We start from the raw sequence: 16384 nt of genomic DNA on the forward strand, positions 1-16384 counted from the left end.
ACCAGTCTTCGACATCAGTCTGAAGAAAGTTTGCCCCGCTCATCAACGCAGAATACTTTTAGCTATGAGATGTTTGAGGGGTTTCTTGCATGTACAGCCCATTTCAAGTCACTCCGAAACATCTCAATGGGAATAAGATCTGGGCTTTGACTCTCCGTTTCTTCCTTTTCAGCCATTCCATGGTGGATTTACTGGTATGTTTAGGTTGCAGTTTCGCTTCAGCTGGAATTTTTTCACAGATGTTCCTCAAGCACCCTCAGATACACGATAGAATTCATGGTAGATTCTAAGAGCTGGCCAGGTCCTGCTGCAGAAAAGCATCCCCAAATCATGACACTTCCACCTCCATGCTTCACAGTTGGTATGGGGTTCTTTTCCCGGAATGCTGTATTGGGTTTACGCTAGATCGATTGGGTCCAATCACGTCATTTTCAAAGTATCGGAATCGGCAAAAAATATCGGACATGCCTTTTTTAAATATATATATATATATTAGGGCTGTCAAACTTATCGCGTTAACGCGCGGTAATTAATTTTTTAAATTAATCACGTTAAAATATTTGACGCAATTAACGCACATGTCCCGCTCAGACAGTATTCTGCCTTTTGGTAAGTTTTACAGCAAGGCTTTTTGTGCTGCAGCACAACAGCGAACTCTTGTGGTCGCTTTGCGACATGGTTTATTTTTTTACTTGCCAGTTCATATGGCTGCACGACGTCTCGGGGCTGAAGCCTACGTTGTAATGTTGTGCTTATATGATCCTTGGACAAGATTTGTCCGTAAGTATGGTTGTTGTAAAGAATGTACATATTATGTTAGTAAGCGAACTGTTCTATTTTTTGTATGAGACGCTTTTTGTTTATGTTTAGTGAACCTGTATAGCGTGCTAAGCTAACGTTGTTGCTAATGCAATGCTTGTGTACTTTTTTTTTTTGTAGTTTTATGACGGTCTAAAGAGGACAATGGTTTGAGGCTATTTTATTAATAAATCAGATGAAAAAGGAAGAAGTCTGATTATTAAGGCGTCGTTCACTAGCTGTCTAGCTTTGTAAAAAGTAGACGCTTCGGAGTGAGGACAGCATAGACAGATTTAAATGACAGTAGAGTGAAATGCCCACTACAGTCCTTATGTACCGTATGTTGAATGTACAGTGGGGAGAACAAGTATTTGATACACTGCCAATGGATGTATCTGCTGCCACCTGCTGTCAACACTGTTGTCATCCAACATTCCTCCTAGGATGCATTGCGGCACTACAGATGTAAATAATAATCAAAATTCATGTTCTGTGCCAATTATTCAGTTACTGTTCCAGTTGTTTAATTAATTGCTAGCTATTGTATTTGGTAACATTTTCTTGGATAGTGGTGCCATAATACTGTCATAATTATTACATGACACTGTCATAAGCGTTAATGAATGCTTATAATAGATGTCGGTTAGTGTCATCCAGCAAATGATCTCACTTTTGAATGGACGTAAAAGATCTGAGCTGGACATAAATGGAGTTAGTGACATACTATGCCACAAGACACATATTGACATCTGTCATAAGCATTCAGTAATGCCCATGATAGTGTCATGTCAAAATTATGACGTTCTTATGACAGTCTTATGATGCCTCTGTCAAATAAAGTTTTACCTATTAACCCAAATAAATCATCAAATAAGCCACACAGGACTATAAGCCGCAGGATTCAAAATGAGGGAAAAAAGTAACGGCTTATAGTCCAAAAATTAGGGTATATATATATATATATATATATATATATATATATACATTTTTTTTTTTTTTTTATTAAATCGTTTTACACTCATCCAGAGTCTTTAGTTTTGGCTTAAAGTAGGGCTATCAAATTTATCGCGTTAACGGCGGTAATAACAATAAAATATTTAACGCAATTAACGCATACCGCTGCACTACCCACTCACGCATTGTCGCGTTCAATCTATAAAGGCACCGTTATATGTATACATAGAGCTATAACGCAACGTAAAATGAGTAGAGAGAATTTTGGCAGCCTTTAAAGCCCTTTATATCTGGCTAAAGCCTTACAGTCCTTCTCTCAACAATTAGAAATATCGTGGGAAGCAATGTGGGGAAGTAAATTAGTAGTTGATCTTTTTCTTAACACCCTATGTTATTTCCCAACGCAGAGAAGATATATCATTTGGTACCACCACGCACAGTCATGGTTGCACTTCCCGTCATGCATTTGGGCAGAAGTTAAATGGCTACAGTATCATTTACTGAAAGCTCAACAAATACACTAGATGGCAATATTTAGTCACAATATACAAAGTCACATTTATCCTTTAAGAATTACAAGTCTTTCTATCCGTGGATCCCTCTCACAGAAAGAATGTTAATAATGTAAATGCCATCTTGAGGATTTATTGTCATAATAAACAAATTCAGTACTTATGTACTGTATGTTGAATGTATAGTTTTATTCATTTTTTTCTTAATGCATTGCCAAAATGTATATGATCGGGAAAAATGATCGGGAATGATTGGAATTGAATCGGGAGCAAAAAAAAAAAAAAGCAATGGGATCGGCAGATACTCCAACTAAAACGATCAGGATCGGATCGGGAGCAAAAAAACATGATCGGAACAACCATAGTTTACGCCAAACATGTCCTCTTTTCTGGTGTCCAAATAATTCAATTTTAGATTCATCTGTCCAAAGAACATTATTCCAGAAGTCCTGGTCTTTGTCTACATTCCCTCTGGCAAACTTCAGTCTGGCCTTCATGTTCTTTTTGGAGAGCAAAGGTTTCCTTCTTGCACACTCCCATAAAGGTTAAACTTGTTAAGTCTATTTTTGATTATAGAGGCATACACTTTGACATCGACAGTAGCGAGAGGCTGCTGTAGGTCCCTTGATGACATTTTAGGGTTTTTGGATTGGTTTTGGTTTTTGGGTTTTGGTCTTCTTTTAGTATCTTGGAGTCTGTTCTCGGGGTGAAACTACTTGAACGGCCAGTTGTTTTGAATGTCCTCCACTTGTCGACTATTTTCCGGACAGTGGAATGGCTGATTTTATATTCGTTTGAGATCTTTTGAAATCCCTTACCAGACTCATAAGTAGAGATGTCCCGATCGATCGATCAATCGGGTCCGATCACGTCATTTTCAAAGTATCGGAATCGGCAAAAAAATATCAGCCATGCCTTTTTTTAATATATATATATATATATATATATATATATATATATATATATATTTTTTTTTTTTTTTTAAAATTAAATCATTTTCTAATTGTATTTAACGTTACAGACAGTATATGTTACACTCATCCAGAGTCTTTGGTTTAGGCGTAAGGTAGGGTTATCAAAAATATCCCGATAATGGCGGCAATTAATTTATTAAAAAATGTGTCACGTTAAAATAATAACGCAGTTAATGTATGCGCTGCCCAACCCTCTCAATCATTGTCGCGCTCAATCTGTAATGACGCCGTTTAATCTATATAGAGAGATAAAAGGCAATGCTAAATGAGTAGAGTCAATTTTGGCAGCCTTTGGAACCTTTCTTCTATTGGCTAAAGCCTTGCGATCCCTCTCCTTTTGATTCGAAATATCATGGGAGTCAATGTGGGGATGCAAGGTGGCAATTGATCTTTGTCTTAACACCTTAAATTATTTCCCAACGCAGAGAAGATATATCAATTGGTAGCACTACGCACAGTCATGGTTGCACTTCCCATCATGCATTTGGGCATGGCTACAGTATCATTTACTGAAAGCTCAACAAATACACGAGATGGCAATATTTAGTCACAATATACAAAGTCACAAGTATTTCTATCCGTGGATCCCTCTCACAGAAAGAATGTTAATAATGTAAATGCCATCTTGAGGATTTATTGTCATAATAAGCAAATACAGTACTTATATCCTGTATGTTGAATGTATATATTCGTCCGAGTTTTATTCATTTTTTTCTTAATGCATTGCCAAAATGCATATGATCGGGAATGATTGGAATTGAATCGGGAGCAAAAAAAAGCAATCGGATGGGGAAATATCGGGATCGGCAGATACTCAAACTAAAACAATCGGGATTGGATCGGGAGCAAAAAACATGATCGGAACAGCCCTACTCATAAGTGTCTATAATCTTCTTTCTGAAGGCCTCACACAGCTCCTTACATCTCACCATGGTGTTTTCTCTCACTTCAACAGTCAGGGGCACACCAAACTAAATGTGAGGTTTAAATAAGGCAAGCCTCCTTCAAAACACTTGGTAAAATGTTCTAATCATGTGTTCCTGATGTGATACACCTGTGTGTAATTTTAGCCATTTTAAGTGGGACTGAATGTGGGGGTGTCCTAATTTATTCGTCAACAGAAATTGCATTTATTTGAAATGACATTTTACAGAAAGTTTTTTCATTTTTAATTGTTTAGTTCCATTACTTGCTAGAAGGTACGTTGGACGACAAGTGTTGACAACAGAGGTTGACTGTGTGTTCATTTCACTGCGATGGACAAATGAAGCTTCTTGAAGCAATTGAACTTTGCAGCCAATTGGTTCAAAGCTTCATGGTTGACACGGCTCAGAGAACAAACGGACCCAATAATGCAGTGCTCAGAGCAGATTTATTAACAATGGTTCTGAGAGGAAGAAGTCTTGGCCCTTGGAGAAGCACGGAAGGCTGTTCGAGCAAGGGGGGACGAGCAAGGCGAAGGCCCAGGCAGGATGCGGCTATCTCCGGTCCTGTAGCAGGGTTCAGGTCACAGAAAATAGGCAGAGGCAGAGGCACAGACGAGGAGCAGGCTAGAGGCAAAAATCCAAGAGGTCAAAAGGTGTATCAAAAATCCGGCAAGGCAAGGTATCTAGGAACGCTCGTAAGTTGCAGTGAAGGCTAACAAACTCGCAATGGAGCAGAGGGCTGTGTGTGCTTATGTAGGGAGGCTGTGGTAATGACCAGGTGTGCAGAACAGGTGTGTGGAATGAGTGCTGATGACTGAGGGGAAAAAAAAAAAGGAAAAAGGTATACAGGCCTGCTGTGGGGCTCTAACAGAACCCCCCCCCTAGGGACGGACTCCGGACGGACCAGGCGCATCGGGGTGGAGTCGGTGGAAGTCCCGAATGAGGTCCGGGTCCAGGATGTGAGAGGAGGGGACCCACGAACGCTCCTCGGGGCCATAGCCCTCCCAATCCACGAGGTACTGGAAACCACGACCCCGTGGTCTGGATTTCAGGAGTCTCCTCACAGTGTAGGCCGGACCGCCATCAATCAGTCGTGGTGGCGGAGGAGGCGGCGTGGGGGGAACCAGAGGGCTCACAAAGACCGGTTTGAGCTGGCCAACATGGAACGTGGGATGAACCCTCATGGTCCTGGGGAGTCGCAGCCGCACAGCCACTGGGTTGATGATCTTTGAGACCGGGAAGGGGCCAACGAACCGGGGAGCCAGTTTACGGTTCCCAACCCTGAGAGGGAGGTATTTGGTAGACAGCCATACCTTTTGACCCACCTTGTACATCGGGTTGCGTGACCGGTGGCGATCCGCCAACGTCTTCATTCGGGTTGCACTCCTGATAAGACTGGCCTTGGCTTGGTTCCACACCCTCTTCTTGCGACGGATCCATAACAAGGCGGAGGGAACTTGCGTGGACGTCTCGGTCTGTGGGAAGAGAGGGGCTGGATACCCAAATACAACATGAAATGGGGAAAATCCCGAGGAAGAGGAAGGCAGACAGTTGTGGGCGACCTCAACCCACATGATGTTTTTGGCCCATGTGGTGGGTTGTTTGGAGCTCAAGCAGCGTAGGGTTGTTTCCAGCTCTTGGTTCATCCTCTCCGCTTGTCCATTGCTCTGAGGATGGTACCCTGATGATAGGCTGACGGTGGCACCGATGAGCCCACAGAACGCCTTCCAGAAGCGAGCCACAAATTGTGGCCCTCTATCAGACACGATGTCTGACGGAAAGCCATGGATCTTGAACACTTCGTCGAGGAGAGCGCTGGCAGTTTCTTTGGCGGTTGGTAGTTTAGGGAAGGTGATGAATCGGACCATCTTGGAAAATCTATCCACAACCGTCAATATGGTGGTCTTCCCCTGTGAGGGAGGCAGTCCAGTGACAAAATCCAACGAGATGTGCGACCAGGGTCGCGTTGGAACAGTCAAAGGGAGCAATTTGCCCGCAGGTGACCTCCTGGGTGTCTTGTTGGTGGAACAGACCACACACGCCGCCACATAATCCCTGACATCATTCCTCATGTGCGGCCACCAAAATTTCCGTGCCAGGATAGCAAGCGTGCGTTTGGTCCCCGGATGGCTTGCAAATCGGGATGTGTGGCTCCAATGAATGACCTCCCCTCTGAGGCCCTGCGGTACAAACAGCAACCCTACGGGGGTGCCAGGGGGGTTGATCAATCCCTTTGTGGCCTCCTGGACCTTCTTGACGATCTGCCACTGGAAACCCCCCACCAAGCATGATTTGGGAAGGATGGGTTCAGGTTCCTCTGTGTGTCCCTCAGAGGGAAACACCCGGGAAAGGGCGTCTGGTTTGGTGTTCTTAGCCCCGGGTCTGTATGACAAGGTAAAATTAAAGCGTGTGAAAAACAAGGACCACCTGGCTTGACGAGCGTTGAGTCTTTTGGCCGTTTTGAGGTGCTCCAGATTCCTGTGGTCTGTCCACACCACAAATGGCTGTTCAGCCCCCTCTAACCAGTGTCTCCATTCTTCTAAGGCCACTTTGATGGCCAATAACTCCCGGTTCCCCACATCATAATTTCTTTCTGCGCTGGTGAGTTTCTTGGATAGAAATGCACATGGGTGCATTTTTCCCGTAAGGGGTGACCGTTGGGATAACACTGCACCAACTCCGGTGTCTGAGGCGTCGACCTCGACTATAAACGGGAGAGCTGGATCAGGAAATCTGAGGATCGGAGCAGAGGTGAAAAGGCGTTTGAGTCTACAGAAGGCCGCCTCGGCCTTGCTGTTCCACTGAAAACGACACTTGAGAGATGTCAAAGAGTGTAGTGGTGCAGCCACTGAACTGAATCCCCTTATGAATTTTCTGTAGAAATTCGCAAATCCCAAAAAGCGTTGTACCTCCTTACGTGAACTGGGGCTTGGCCAATCCTGGACCGCTCGTACCTTTCCTGGGTCCATGCGTATTTCTCCTTCTGCGATGACAAACCCTAAGAACTGAACAGATGGTTTGTGAAATTCACATTTCTCTGCTTTGACAAAAAGGCCATTTTGTAACAATTTTTCAAGAACTGAATGGACATGTTTAATGTGGGTCTCCAGGTTGGGGGAATAAATCAAAATGTCATCCAAATAGACGAAAACAAACACATTCAAAAATTCTCTCAGAACATCGTTGACCAGGGCTTGGAAGATAGCCGGGGCGTTTGTCAGGCCGAAAGGCATGACCAAATATTCGAAGTGGCCAATAGGAGTATTAAAAGCGGTCTTCCACTCATCCCCCTCCTTTATGCGGATAAGGTGATATGCATTGCGCAAGTCAAGCTTTGTGAAGATTCGGGCACCTTGGAGCATCTCGAAAGCAGAAGACATTAACGGCAGCGGGTAACGATCACGGACAGTTATTTCATTGAGCCCCCTATAATCAATGCAAGGACGGAGAGACTTGTCCTTCTTTTCGACAAAGAAAAACCCTGCACCGGCAGGAGAGGAGGATCTCCTGATTAGCCCTGATGCTAACGACTCATTTATATACTTAGTCATGGCCTGGGTTTCTGGGCCAGACAACGAGTACAAGCGACCCCTGGGGGGTATTGAGCCCGGGTGTAGGTTTATGGCGCAGTCATGAGGACGGTGTGGTGGGAGGCTAGAGGCCTTGAACTTATTAAATACCTGTTTGAGGTCATGATAACAGGCCGGGACTTTATCGAGGTCAGGGAACTCTGCTTGTTTCTCTTTCCGCAAGATAAATGTGGATGCAATCTGGGCTGAGTCAGTCTTTTCCATCTCCGCCATACCGTCTGTTATACAAGTTCCGTCACACGACGGGCTCCAGGAAATCACCCTCCCAGTGTCCCAGTCAATGTGGGGGTTGTGTCTTTTCAGCCAGGGCAATCCAAGGACGAGTGGTTCGTTGGGGGAAGGGTAAACATGAAAACTGATACTTTCGGTATGACGACCTGGAAACTCCATCTGGAGGACGGGTGTGCGGTGTGTTACCCGCCATAGTGGGCTTCCGTCCAGGGCCACGGCTTCCAGAGGAGAAGGCATTTCGATGAGTTGCAATCGAAGTTGTTTAGCCAGGTCCATGTTTATCAGGTTGGTGTCTGACCCCGAGTCGATCAATGCTTTCTGCTGGAGAGAGAAGACAGGTGCACTTAAGACAACGGTGGGTTGGACTCGAGAGGTTGTACCGAGAGAGATGGTTCGACTGACAGACACTTTATGTTTATGTGCATAATTTTGCCTCTTGCTGGGGCAATTGACAACAAAATGCCGAGGCTCCCCACAGTAAAGACAGAGCCTTGCTGAAATACGGCGATTTCGTTCCTCTACAGACAACCTGGCTCTGCCAATATGGATCGGTTCTCCCTGGGTGGGAGAAGCAGCTTCGGCGATACCTCGGGGGGCTAAGGGCCCAACGGATAGGCTGATGGAATGGGGCCTCCACTGGTTGTACTGGTCCGACACTTCTATGGCGGTGCCAATGACCTCGTCCAGAGTCGAAAAACGGCACCTGAGTGCTATCTCCCTGCCGATCTCTGGGTTAAGCCCGGTCTTAAAAGATGAAATCAGGGCCTTGCTTTCCCAGCCGGATTCCACCGCCAAGGAGCGAAACCGGCTGACGTACTCTCTGATGGGTTCGCCACCTTGCCTAATCTGGAGGAGGAGAGCGCCGGCTTCCTGTTCGCGTAGTGGGTGGTCATAAATTTTCTTCAGCTCCGCTGCAACGAGTTCATATGTGGCCAGAAGTGGAGAATTCTGCACCATTAGGGCATTGAAGTAGCCCAACGGCGCACCCTCCAGGAGATTTGCTAGAAAGGCGATCTTGGCTGTCTCCTGGGAAAAACGACAGGGCTGAGAAGCAAAAATTAGTTTCAACTGGTTAAAAAAGCTTCTACACGTTGTTGGGTCACCTGAGTATCTTGAGGGTGGTGGGATGTTGGGCTCTGACCACATTTGTGATTCCCTTTCAGTAGCGGGTTGATTGTGGTATGAGGCAGCCATGTGGGAAAGCTGAGACACACTTTGGGTCAGAAAAGACAGGAGCTGCTCATGCTCACCTAATCGTTGGCCCTGGTACTTGATGGCCTGCTCATACCGGGAAGAGTCTGCTGGGTCCATGTTATGGCGAGTTTGTTCTGACACGGCTCAGAGAACAAACGGACCCAATAATGCAGTGCTCAGAGCAGATTTATTAACAATGGTTCTGAGAGGAAGAAGTCTTGGCCCTTGGAGAAGCACGGAAGGCTGTTCGAGCAAGGGGGGACGAGCAAGGCGAAGGCCCAGGCAGGATGCGGCTATCTCCGGTCCTGTAGCAGGGTTCAGGTCACAGAAAATAGGCAGAGGCAGAGGCACAGACGAGGAGCAGGCTAGAGGCAAAAATCCAAGAGGTCAAAAGGTGTATCAAAAATCCGGCAAGGCAAGGTATCTAGGAACGCTCGTAAGTTGCAGTGAAGGCTAACAAACTCGCAATGGAGCAGAGGGCTGTGTGTGCTTATGTAGGGAGGCTGTGGTAATGACCAGGTGTGCAGAACAGGTGTGTGGAATGAGTGCTGATGACTGAGGGGAAAAAAAAAAAGGAAAAAGGTATACAGGCCTGCTGTGGGGCTCTAACAATGGTGGCTCATTTGGTCTTACGACAGTCTTATGATACCGCTGTAAAATGAAGTGTTATCGGTTATTATTTTTTGGTGTGAACATCCCATAATACAGTGGGGACAGCTGCGTCTTATAATCCAGTGCGGCTTACCTATGGACAAATGTCGTTTTCGTGTCAAATTTGGTGGGTGGCGGCTTATAGTCAGGTGTGCCTTATAGTCTGAAAAGTACGGTAGTTATTTTGAGATTTAGGGCTACTTAAAATGTTCCGATTCAGGTTACGTCGCCAGCGTAGGAACCGAACTCGTTCACAACCCTGGGACAAACGGTAATTGTTAACTCTTTGGTTGCCGTTAAACGTCCAATCCATTTGAGGTGGGAGGATTAGCAGAGAAAGAACAAATGTTCATTCTCTACCACCCTTCCACTTTAAATGGGTTAGATGTATACTAGTAACACTCATTTCACAGCAGAAGGATGATTGGACGCCACATTATGGAATGTCTCGCATCGTAAATTCGGGAATCAAGTCAAATCAATCAAATTAAGTTTTCTCTACCGTCATCTCTCGTCTGTGCTAACAAAGGTAGTCGAAGCTGTAACCAATTTTTTCTTTACTTTACTTTCTTTACTTTACTCCATCCACTTCATCCAATAAACAGCACACACAATGTTGAACTAACTTCTCTGTGTAATTACGATGCCCTTTCGGTGGTGCTTTTGTTCTTAGGCGTTCACATGATCATTGTTAGACTTCAAGCGCCTGAACTTTTCATAGTTGACACCACACAAAAATAGTTTCCAGTCATTTACAAACTAATAATTAAATGTAATCAAAACTTATTTTGTTTAAAGTGGGGCAGTTGCCCAGATTTTACAGGGGAAATGCTATGCTATAAATCAGGCTAAACAGGTTGAAGGTAGCTTAACACGCATCAGAAAACACCTAATAAATCATGTAAACTCAGTTACTGAAGGGCTGAACAGTTTTAATGTGTCACATCACGTGGAGAGTTTTGACACCGACACTATTAAACATATAATATACGCTGCTGGCCAAAAGTATTGACACCATTGCAATTTTGTCAGATAATGCTCAATTTCTCCCAGAAAAAGATTGCAATTACAAATGCTTGGGTACTATTAATATATTCATTTATTTTGTTTGCAATGAAAAAACAAACACAAAAGTGAATGGAACAAAAAATTAAATCATTATCATTTTACACAAAACTCCAAAAATTAGTAATGCCATACCTCAGCTACTGTGTGGAGGTTTGGGGGAATACATATCCCAGCAATTTACAGTCACTTGCGGTACTTCAAAAAAAGGCAATAAGAATAGTGCACAAGGCTAAATACCTCGAACATACAAATAGACTGTTCTTGGAATCCAAGTAGTTAAAATTCCTGGATCTAGTCAAATTCAAAACGGCCATAATCATGTTTAAGGCACGGAAAAACGCATTACCTGGAAATATACAAGTTTTGCTTTCAAATAGACAAGGAGGGTATAATCTGAGAGGGGAGTTAAACTTAAATTTTTTTTTAAGGTGAAAGAGGAGATAAAAAGTTAAAACTTAGAACACATCAGTACTATATGAATGGTACGCCATACGCTTAGTACTACATCCAATTTTCTTTGGGCGGGCAGTGCCCACCCACAGACTATGGTAGGATCTATGGTAGGATACCCAGGAAGACCTCACTTCTGACCAGGGGTGAAAGTGGGTGGGAACGGCCAGGAACGTAGTTCCGGTATAAGATTCAGGGCCGGAATGTTGTTCCAGTATATGGTGCTTTGATTCCGAAAATAAGACTGCAACTGTCAAAACGCTATGTAAAAAAAATAATAATAATACAAAGCTGCTACACATGCATCTTCAAGAAGAAAACAATCTACAACAATCAGATTTACATACACAAGCGTTAACAACAAGCATAATAAATTGCTTGTGTAGCGTAATCCGTTTCCACCAAAATGTATTATTTATTTTATTCCACGGACGGCATGGAGGTTTCCCCAGCTGCTGCAGTTATCGGAGTCTGACGATGACGAGTCACGTCAATGTGAGAATGCACGCAGCAAAGCAAAACGCCTGGACTCATTTATCCGTTCAGTTGGCTGACATACTGACATGTGGTCACCTGAGATAGTTAGCTATGACTGGTTCAAATGTGCATGTTTTCTGAAACAGCAACAAAAAAAAAAGGGCAAAGCAAAAGAAAATGGATCAAATCTTTAAGAGCAAGGAAAGAGTTAAGGTGGCTTATCTATCATATTTAGTTTTATTTTCTCTGATGGGGAGCTTCAGAACATCTTAGCTGTCAATGTGCACTTTTGACTTATATATGTTCATTTATGTTTGGCTACTTATTAGTTTCCTTTTAATTAAAAAAAGTCAATGTTTGCCCGATCTTCAAAATATATTCCATTTCACTCTGCATAATATAAGTCATTTTTACTTATTTTTCTGAATGCATGTTACTTAAATCTTTATTGTTAAAAAAAAAAAAAAAAAACACAACAAAAAGTAAATGTTTACATTATCTTCAATTTTAATATACATCCTATGTTCTGAAGTAGTTAAAATTGAGGTTTGGCATATAGTATGTGAGGAAATGAGGGAAAATAAAAATTAGGAGATGGAGGTTGGGGTTATAGCTGTTTTTGTTAACTTTTGTTTTGCAAATCATTGAAAAAATACAGTTTTGAATGAAAATCAGTTTTTTTATGTTATAGAAATAACTGACCAAAAAGAGTTTTCTTTGCATTTCAGTTACTTTGACACCCCCCCCCCCCCCCCCCCCCAAAAAAAAAAAAAAAGTTCCGGCAAGAAATTCTAACCACTTTCACCCCTGCTTCTGACCCAGAGACATAAAAAAGCCAGGCTGGAGTTTGCTAAAACTTACCTGAGAAAGCCAAAAAACGTTTTGGAAGAATGTTCTCTGGTCAGTTAAGACAAAAGTAGAGCTTTTCAGGAAAGGCAACAACATAGAGTTTACAGGGGGAAAAATACGAGGCCTTCAAAGAAAAGAACACGGTCCCCACAGTCAAACATGGCGGAGGTTCCCTGATGTTTCGTAGTTGCTTTGCTGCCTCCTGCACTGGACTGCTTGACCGTGTGCATGGCATTATGAAGTCTGAAGACTACTAACACATTTTGCAGCATAATGTAGGGCCCGGTGTGAGAAAGCTAGGTCTCCCTCAGAGGTCATGGGTCTTCCAGCAGGACAATAACCCAAAACAAACTTCAAAAAGCACTAGAAAATGGTTTGAGAGAAAGCACTGGAGACTTCTAAAGTAAGGAACAAGTTTTGAAACCGTGACATTTTCATACCACGGTATACTTTGAAACCGGTAATCGGTACATGTCTAGAGGGAAGCATGATGGTGGTATGACCTTATGCTTTGGGGCCTGTTTTCATCAACTGGAAGTGGGATTTTTAAGGAAATATGAACAAGATTTCTGCTCCGTTTCAGGGCCGAAGTCAAATAGACTCCACTGATCTGAGTCCTGGATTCATATTCTTGGAGCAGGTGTGCCAAATGTTGGAGGACAGGGCCAAAAAAAAAATTGCCAATGGTGAACACGTGGACAAGGCGAGGTTTCTTCGCAGGCAGGTAAATGTGCTGAGCACACACACTGTATTACTGTTGCTTTATTTGGTCATTTTGTGTAGAGTTTAATGACTAATTACCCTGCTTATTATGTTCTAAAGGTTCTTAACATGCCAATGTGTTTGCTAATGGCCTCCTCCTCTTGTCAGTCTTCCAACAGTCTTCATTCATTAGACCAGCCTCCTCATTTACACGGCGCCAGGCTAGAACGGCAGGAGGAACCAAAACTTGAGGAAGATCCTTATGGACAGTTTCGTCCGAGATCAGCATCAGACACAACCATAGCACCAGTACATTTACGTGAGTTTTAAAATTTGAGTGAGAATACGTCCGTGCTTAATGGTTCTCAATTTTATTTTATTTTTTTTTAACAGGAAAGTTAAAGTTGGGCTTGAGAGGGCAGCAGCTGAGTACATTCAACCTGTTGGACCACAGCACCAAGGACGATAAAATACGGGTAGAACGAACATTCAATTTACTAAAATTTGATCGATCTAATTAACCAAATAAATAAATATCAGCATGGCACAAGTTGACAAGCTTTTTAAAAAGCTTTATTCAGTGCCCGCCATAATTATTGGATTTATAATAATTATGTGTTTTTTTAGCTTCTAATAATTTTTTTGCTTCTAAATAATATGGGACCTTAATGGAAAAAAAGAGAAAAATCCAACCTTCAATACAAGTGCATTTATTCAGTGGGGAAAAAATCCCACATAAAGAAATAATTATTTGACATCAAATAATGTCTGTCACAATTATTAGCACCCCTGGTGTTAATACTTTGTACAACCCCCTTTTGCCAACAAAACAGCACCTAATCTTCTATAATGTTTCACAAGATGGGAAAAGACAGAAAGAGGGATCTTCAGCCATTCCTCTTTGCAGAATCTCTCTAAATCATCCAGAGACCTGGGTCCTCTCCTCTGTACTCTCCTCTTCAGCTTACCCCACAGATTTTCAATGGGGTTGAGGTCTGGGGACTGAGATGGCCATGGGAGGAGCTTGATTTTGTGTCTGGTGAACCATTTCTGTGTAGATTTGGCCATATGTTTAGGGTCATTGTCTTGCTGAAAGACCCAGTGACGACCCATCTTCAGCTTTCGGGCAGAGGGCAACAGATTTTGATTTCAAATGTCCTGGTATTTCAAAGCATTCATGATGCCATGCTCCCTAACAAGGTTCCCAGGGCCTTTGGAAGCAAAACAGCCCCACAGCATCACTGACCCACCCCCATACTTCACAGTGGGTATGAGGTGCTTTTCAGCATGCGTATCTTTCGTGGCACGCCAGACCCACTTAGAGTGTTTGTTGCTAAAACTTCAATCTTGATCTCATCTGACCAAAGCACACGGTCCCAGTTGAAGCCCCAATACCGGTTGGCGAACTCCAGACGTTTGCGTTTATGATTGTGAGTGAGGAAAGATTGGTAACACTTTATAATAACTATCCGTTTTACTAGTTAATAGATCATTAGTAAACTGTTGATAAATGATTTATTGTTGATTTGTGAAGTATTTGTTAACAGTTTAAGCATTTACAAGGTGTTCTTAACCTGAAACACAGTTTGTGTAGAAACGTTTCAAGTTTTTGCGTGTAACGTTTGGCATTTCTATCTTTTCAGGTTAAGAAATGCCGTTCACTTCGAAAGAAAAGGCTTTTTGATAAGGCATTTTGCAGGCAGCGCTCATGTTGCACATTTATGAAAATCTGCCATAGAACCAACAAATATTTGTACTTTTCTTTGTATATTTAACCAATAAAACTTATGACCTTCAACATAAAGTGTATATAGTTTTATTAAGATCCATCAACTAGCATGGGCATTTAGAATGGGGTCAACCGTATTGGAACACCCTGTAAACTGTTAACAAATACTTCACAAATCAACAATAAATCATTTATGAACAGTTTACTAATGATCTATTAATTAGTAAAACGGATAGTTATTATAAAGAGTTACCGAAAGATTTTCTCTGTGCATGCCTCCCAAACAGCTTGTTGGCGTGTAACAGCACCTCATACCCACTGTGAAGTATGGGGGTGGGTCAGTGATGCTGTGGGGCTGTTTTGCTTCCAAAGGCCCTGGGAACCTTGTTAGGGTGCATGGCGTCATGAATGCTTTGAAATACCAGGACATTTGAAATCCAAATCTGTTGCCCTCTGCCCGAAAGCTGAAGATGGGTCGTCACTGGGTCTTTCAGCAAGACAATGACCCTAAACATATGGCCAAATCTAAACAGAAATGGTTCACCAGACACAAAATCAAGCTCCTCTCATGGCCATCTCAGTCCCCAGACCTTGTTTTGTTGGCAAAAGGGGGTTGTACAAAGTATAACACCAGGGGTGCTAATAATTGTGACACACATTATTTGATGTCAACCAATTTTTCTTTATGTGGGATTTTTTCCCCACTGAATGAATGCACTTGTATTGAAGGTTGGATTTTTCTCTTTTTTTCCATTAAGGTGCCATATTATTTGAATAAAAAAAACATTATTAGAAGCTAAAAAACACATCTTTTTCAGGGTTGCCAATAATTACGGAGGGCACTGTATTTGTGAGGAATCTGGCTGCAGCATTATGTACTAGCTGCAGCTTCAAGACCTGTAAATGTACCGTTGCAGTAGTCCAATCTGCTGGAAATGAATGCATGCATAAGTATTTCCATGTCCTGTTGAGTCAGAAGCCCCTTAATTCTGGCTATATTTTTAAGCCAGAATTAAGGTTACGCTTTATGAGTTATAAAGATGTGGTTCAAATTTGTTTTTCAATTTGTATTTCCTGTCTCTGCTATTAAAAAGGTGGACATACCCGATAAAAGCAACAAGAAATACATGTTGAAGATTGTCTCTCTGAAGAGAGATGAGCCCCGTTCCCAAGAAAAAAATAGGTGAGCTAGAGTGATCGACGTAAATAAGCTCTTTGTAGGGAGCGTGTCCGTGCCATATGGTGCGCGATGCTGCCGGACTGCTTCAACATGGCATCC

General features: G+C 42.8%; 1 protein-coding gene across 2 annotated transcripts in view; it reads left to right on the forward strand.

The window, feature by feature from the left end:
- Positions 1-16384, forward strand: part of si:dkey-106l3.7 (uncharacterized) — a 40137-nt gene that overhangs the window by 1438 nt on the left and 22315 nt on the right. For both annotated transcript variants that reach the window (XR_009061188.1, XM_057819863.1), the window contains exons 2-5: positions 13258-13398; positions 13545-13695; positions 13770-13852; positions 16200-16288. Coding sequence is in view for 1 of the 2 variants with exons in the window: in XM_057819863.1 (XP_057675846.1) it covers positions 13258-13398; positions 13545-13695; positions 13770-13852; positions 16200-16288 (464 nt within the window). In the remaining variant the exon portion in view is untranslated. The remainder of the gene's footprint in view (positions 1-13257; positions 13399-13544; positions 13696-13769; positions 13853-16199; positions 16289-16384) is intronic.

This window comes from Corythoichthys intestinalis, chromosome 17, assembly GCF_030265065.1.
Source record: "Corythoichthys intestinalis isolate RoL2023-P3 chromosome 17, ASM3026506v1, whole genome shotgun sequence".
Taxonomy (NCBI): Eukaryota; Metazoa; Chordata; class Actinopteri; order Syngnathiformes; family Syngnathidae; genus Corythoichthys; species Corythoichthys intestinalis.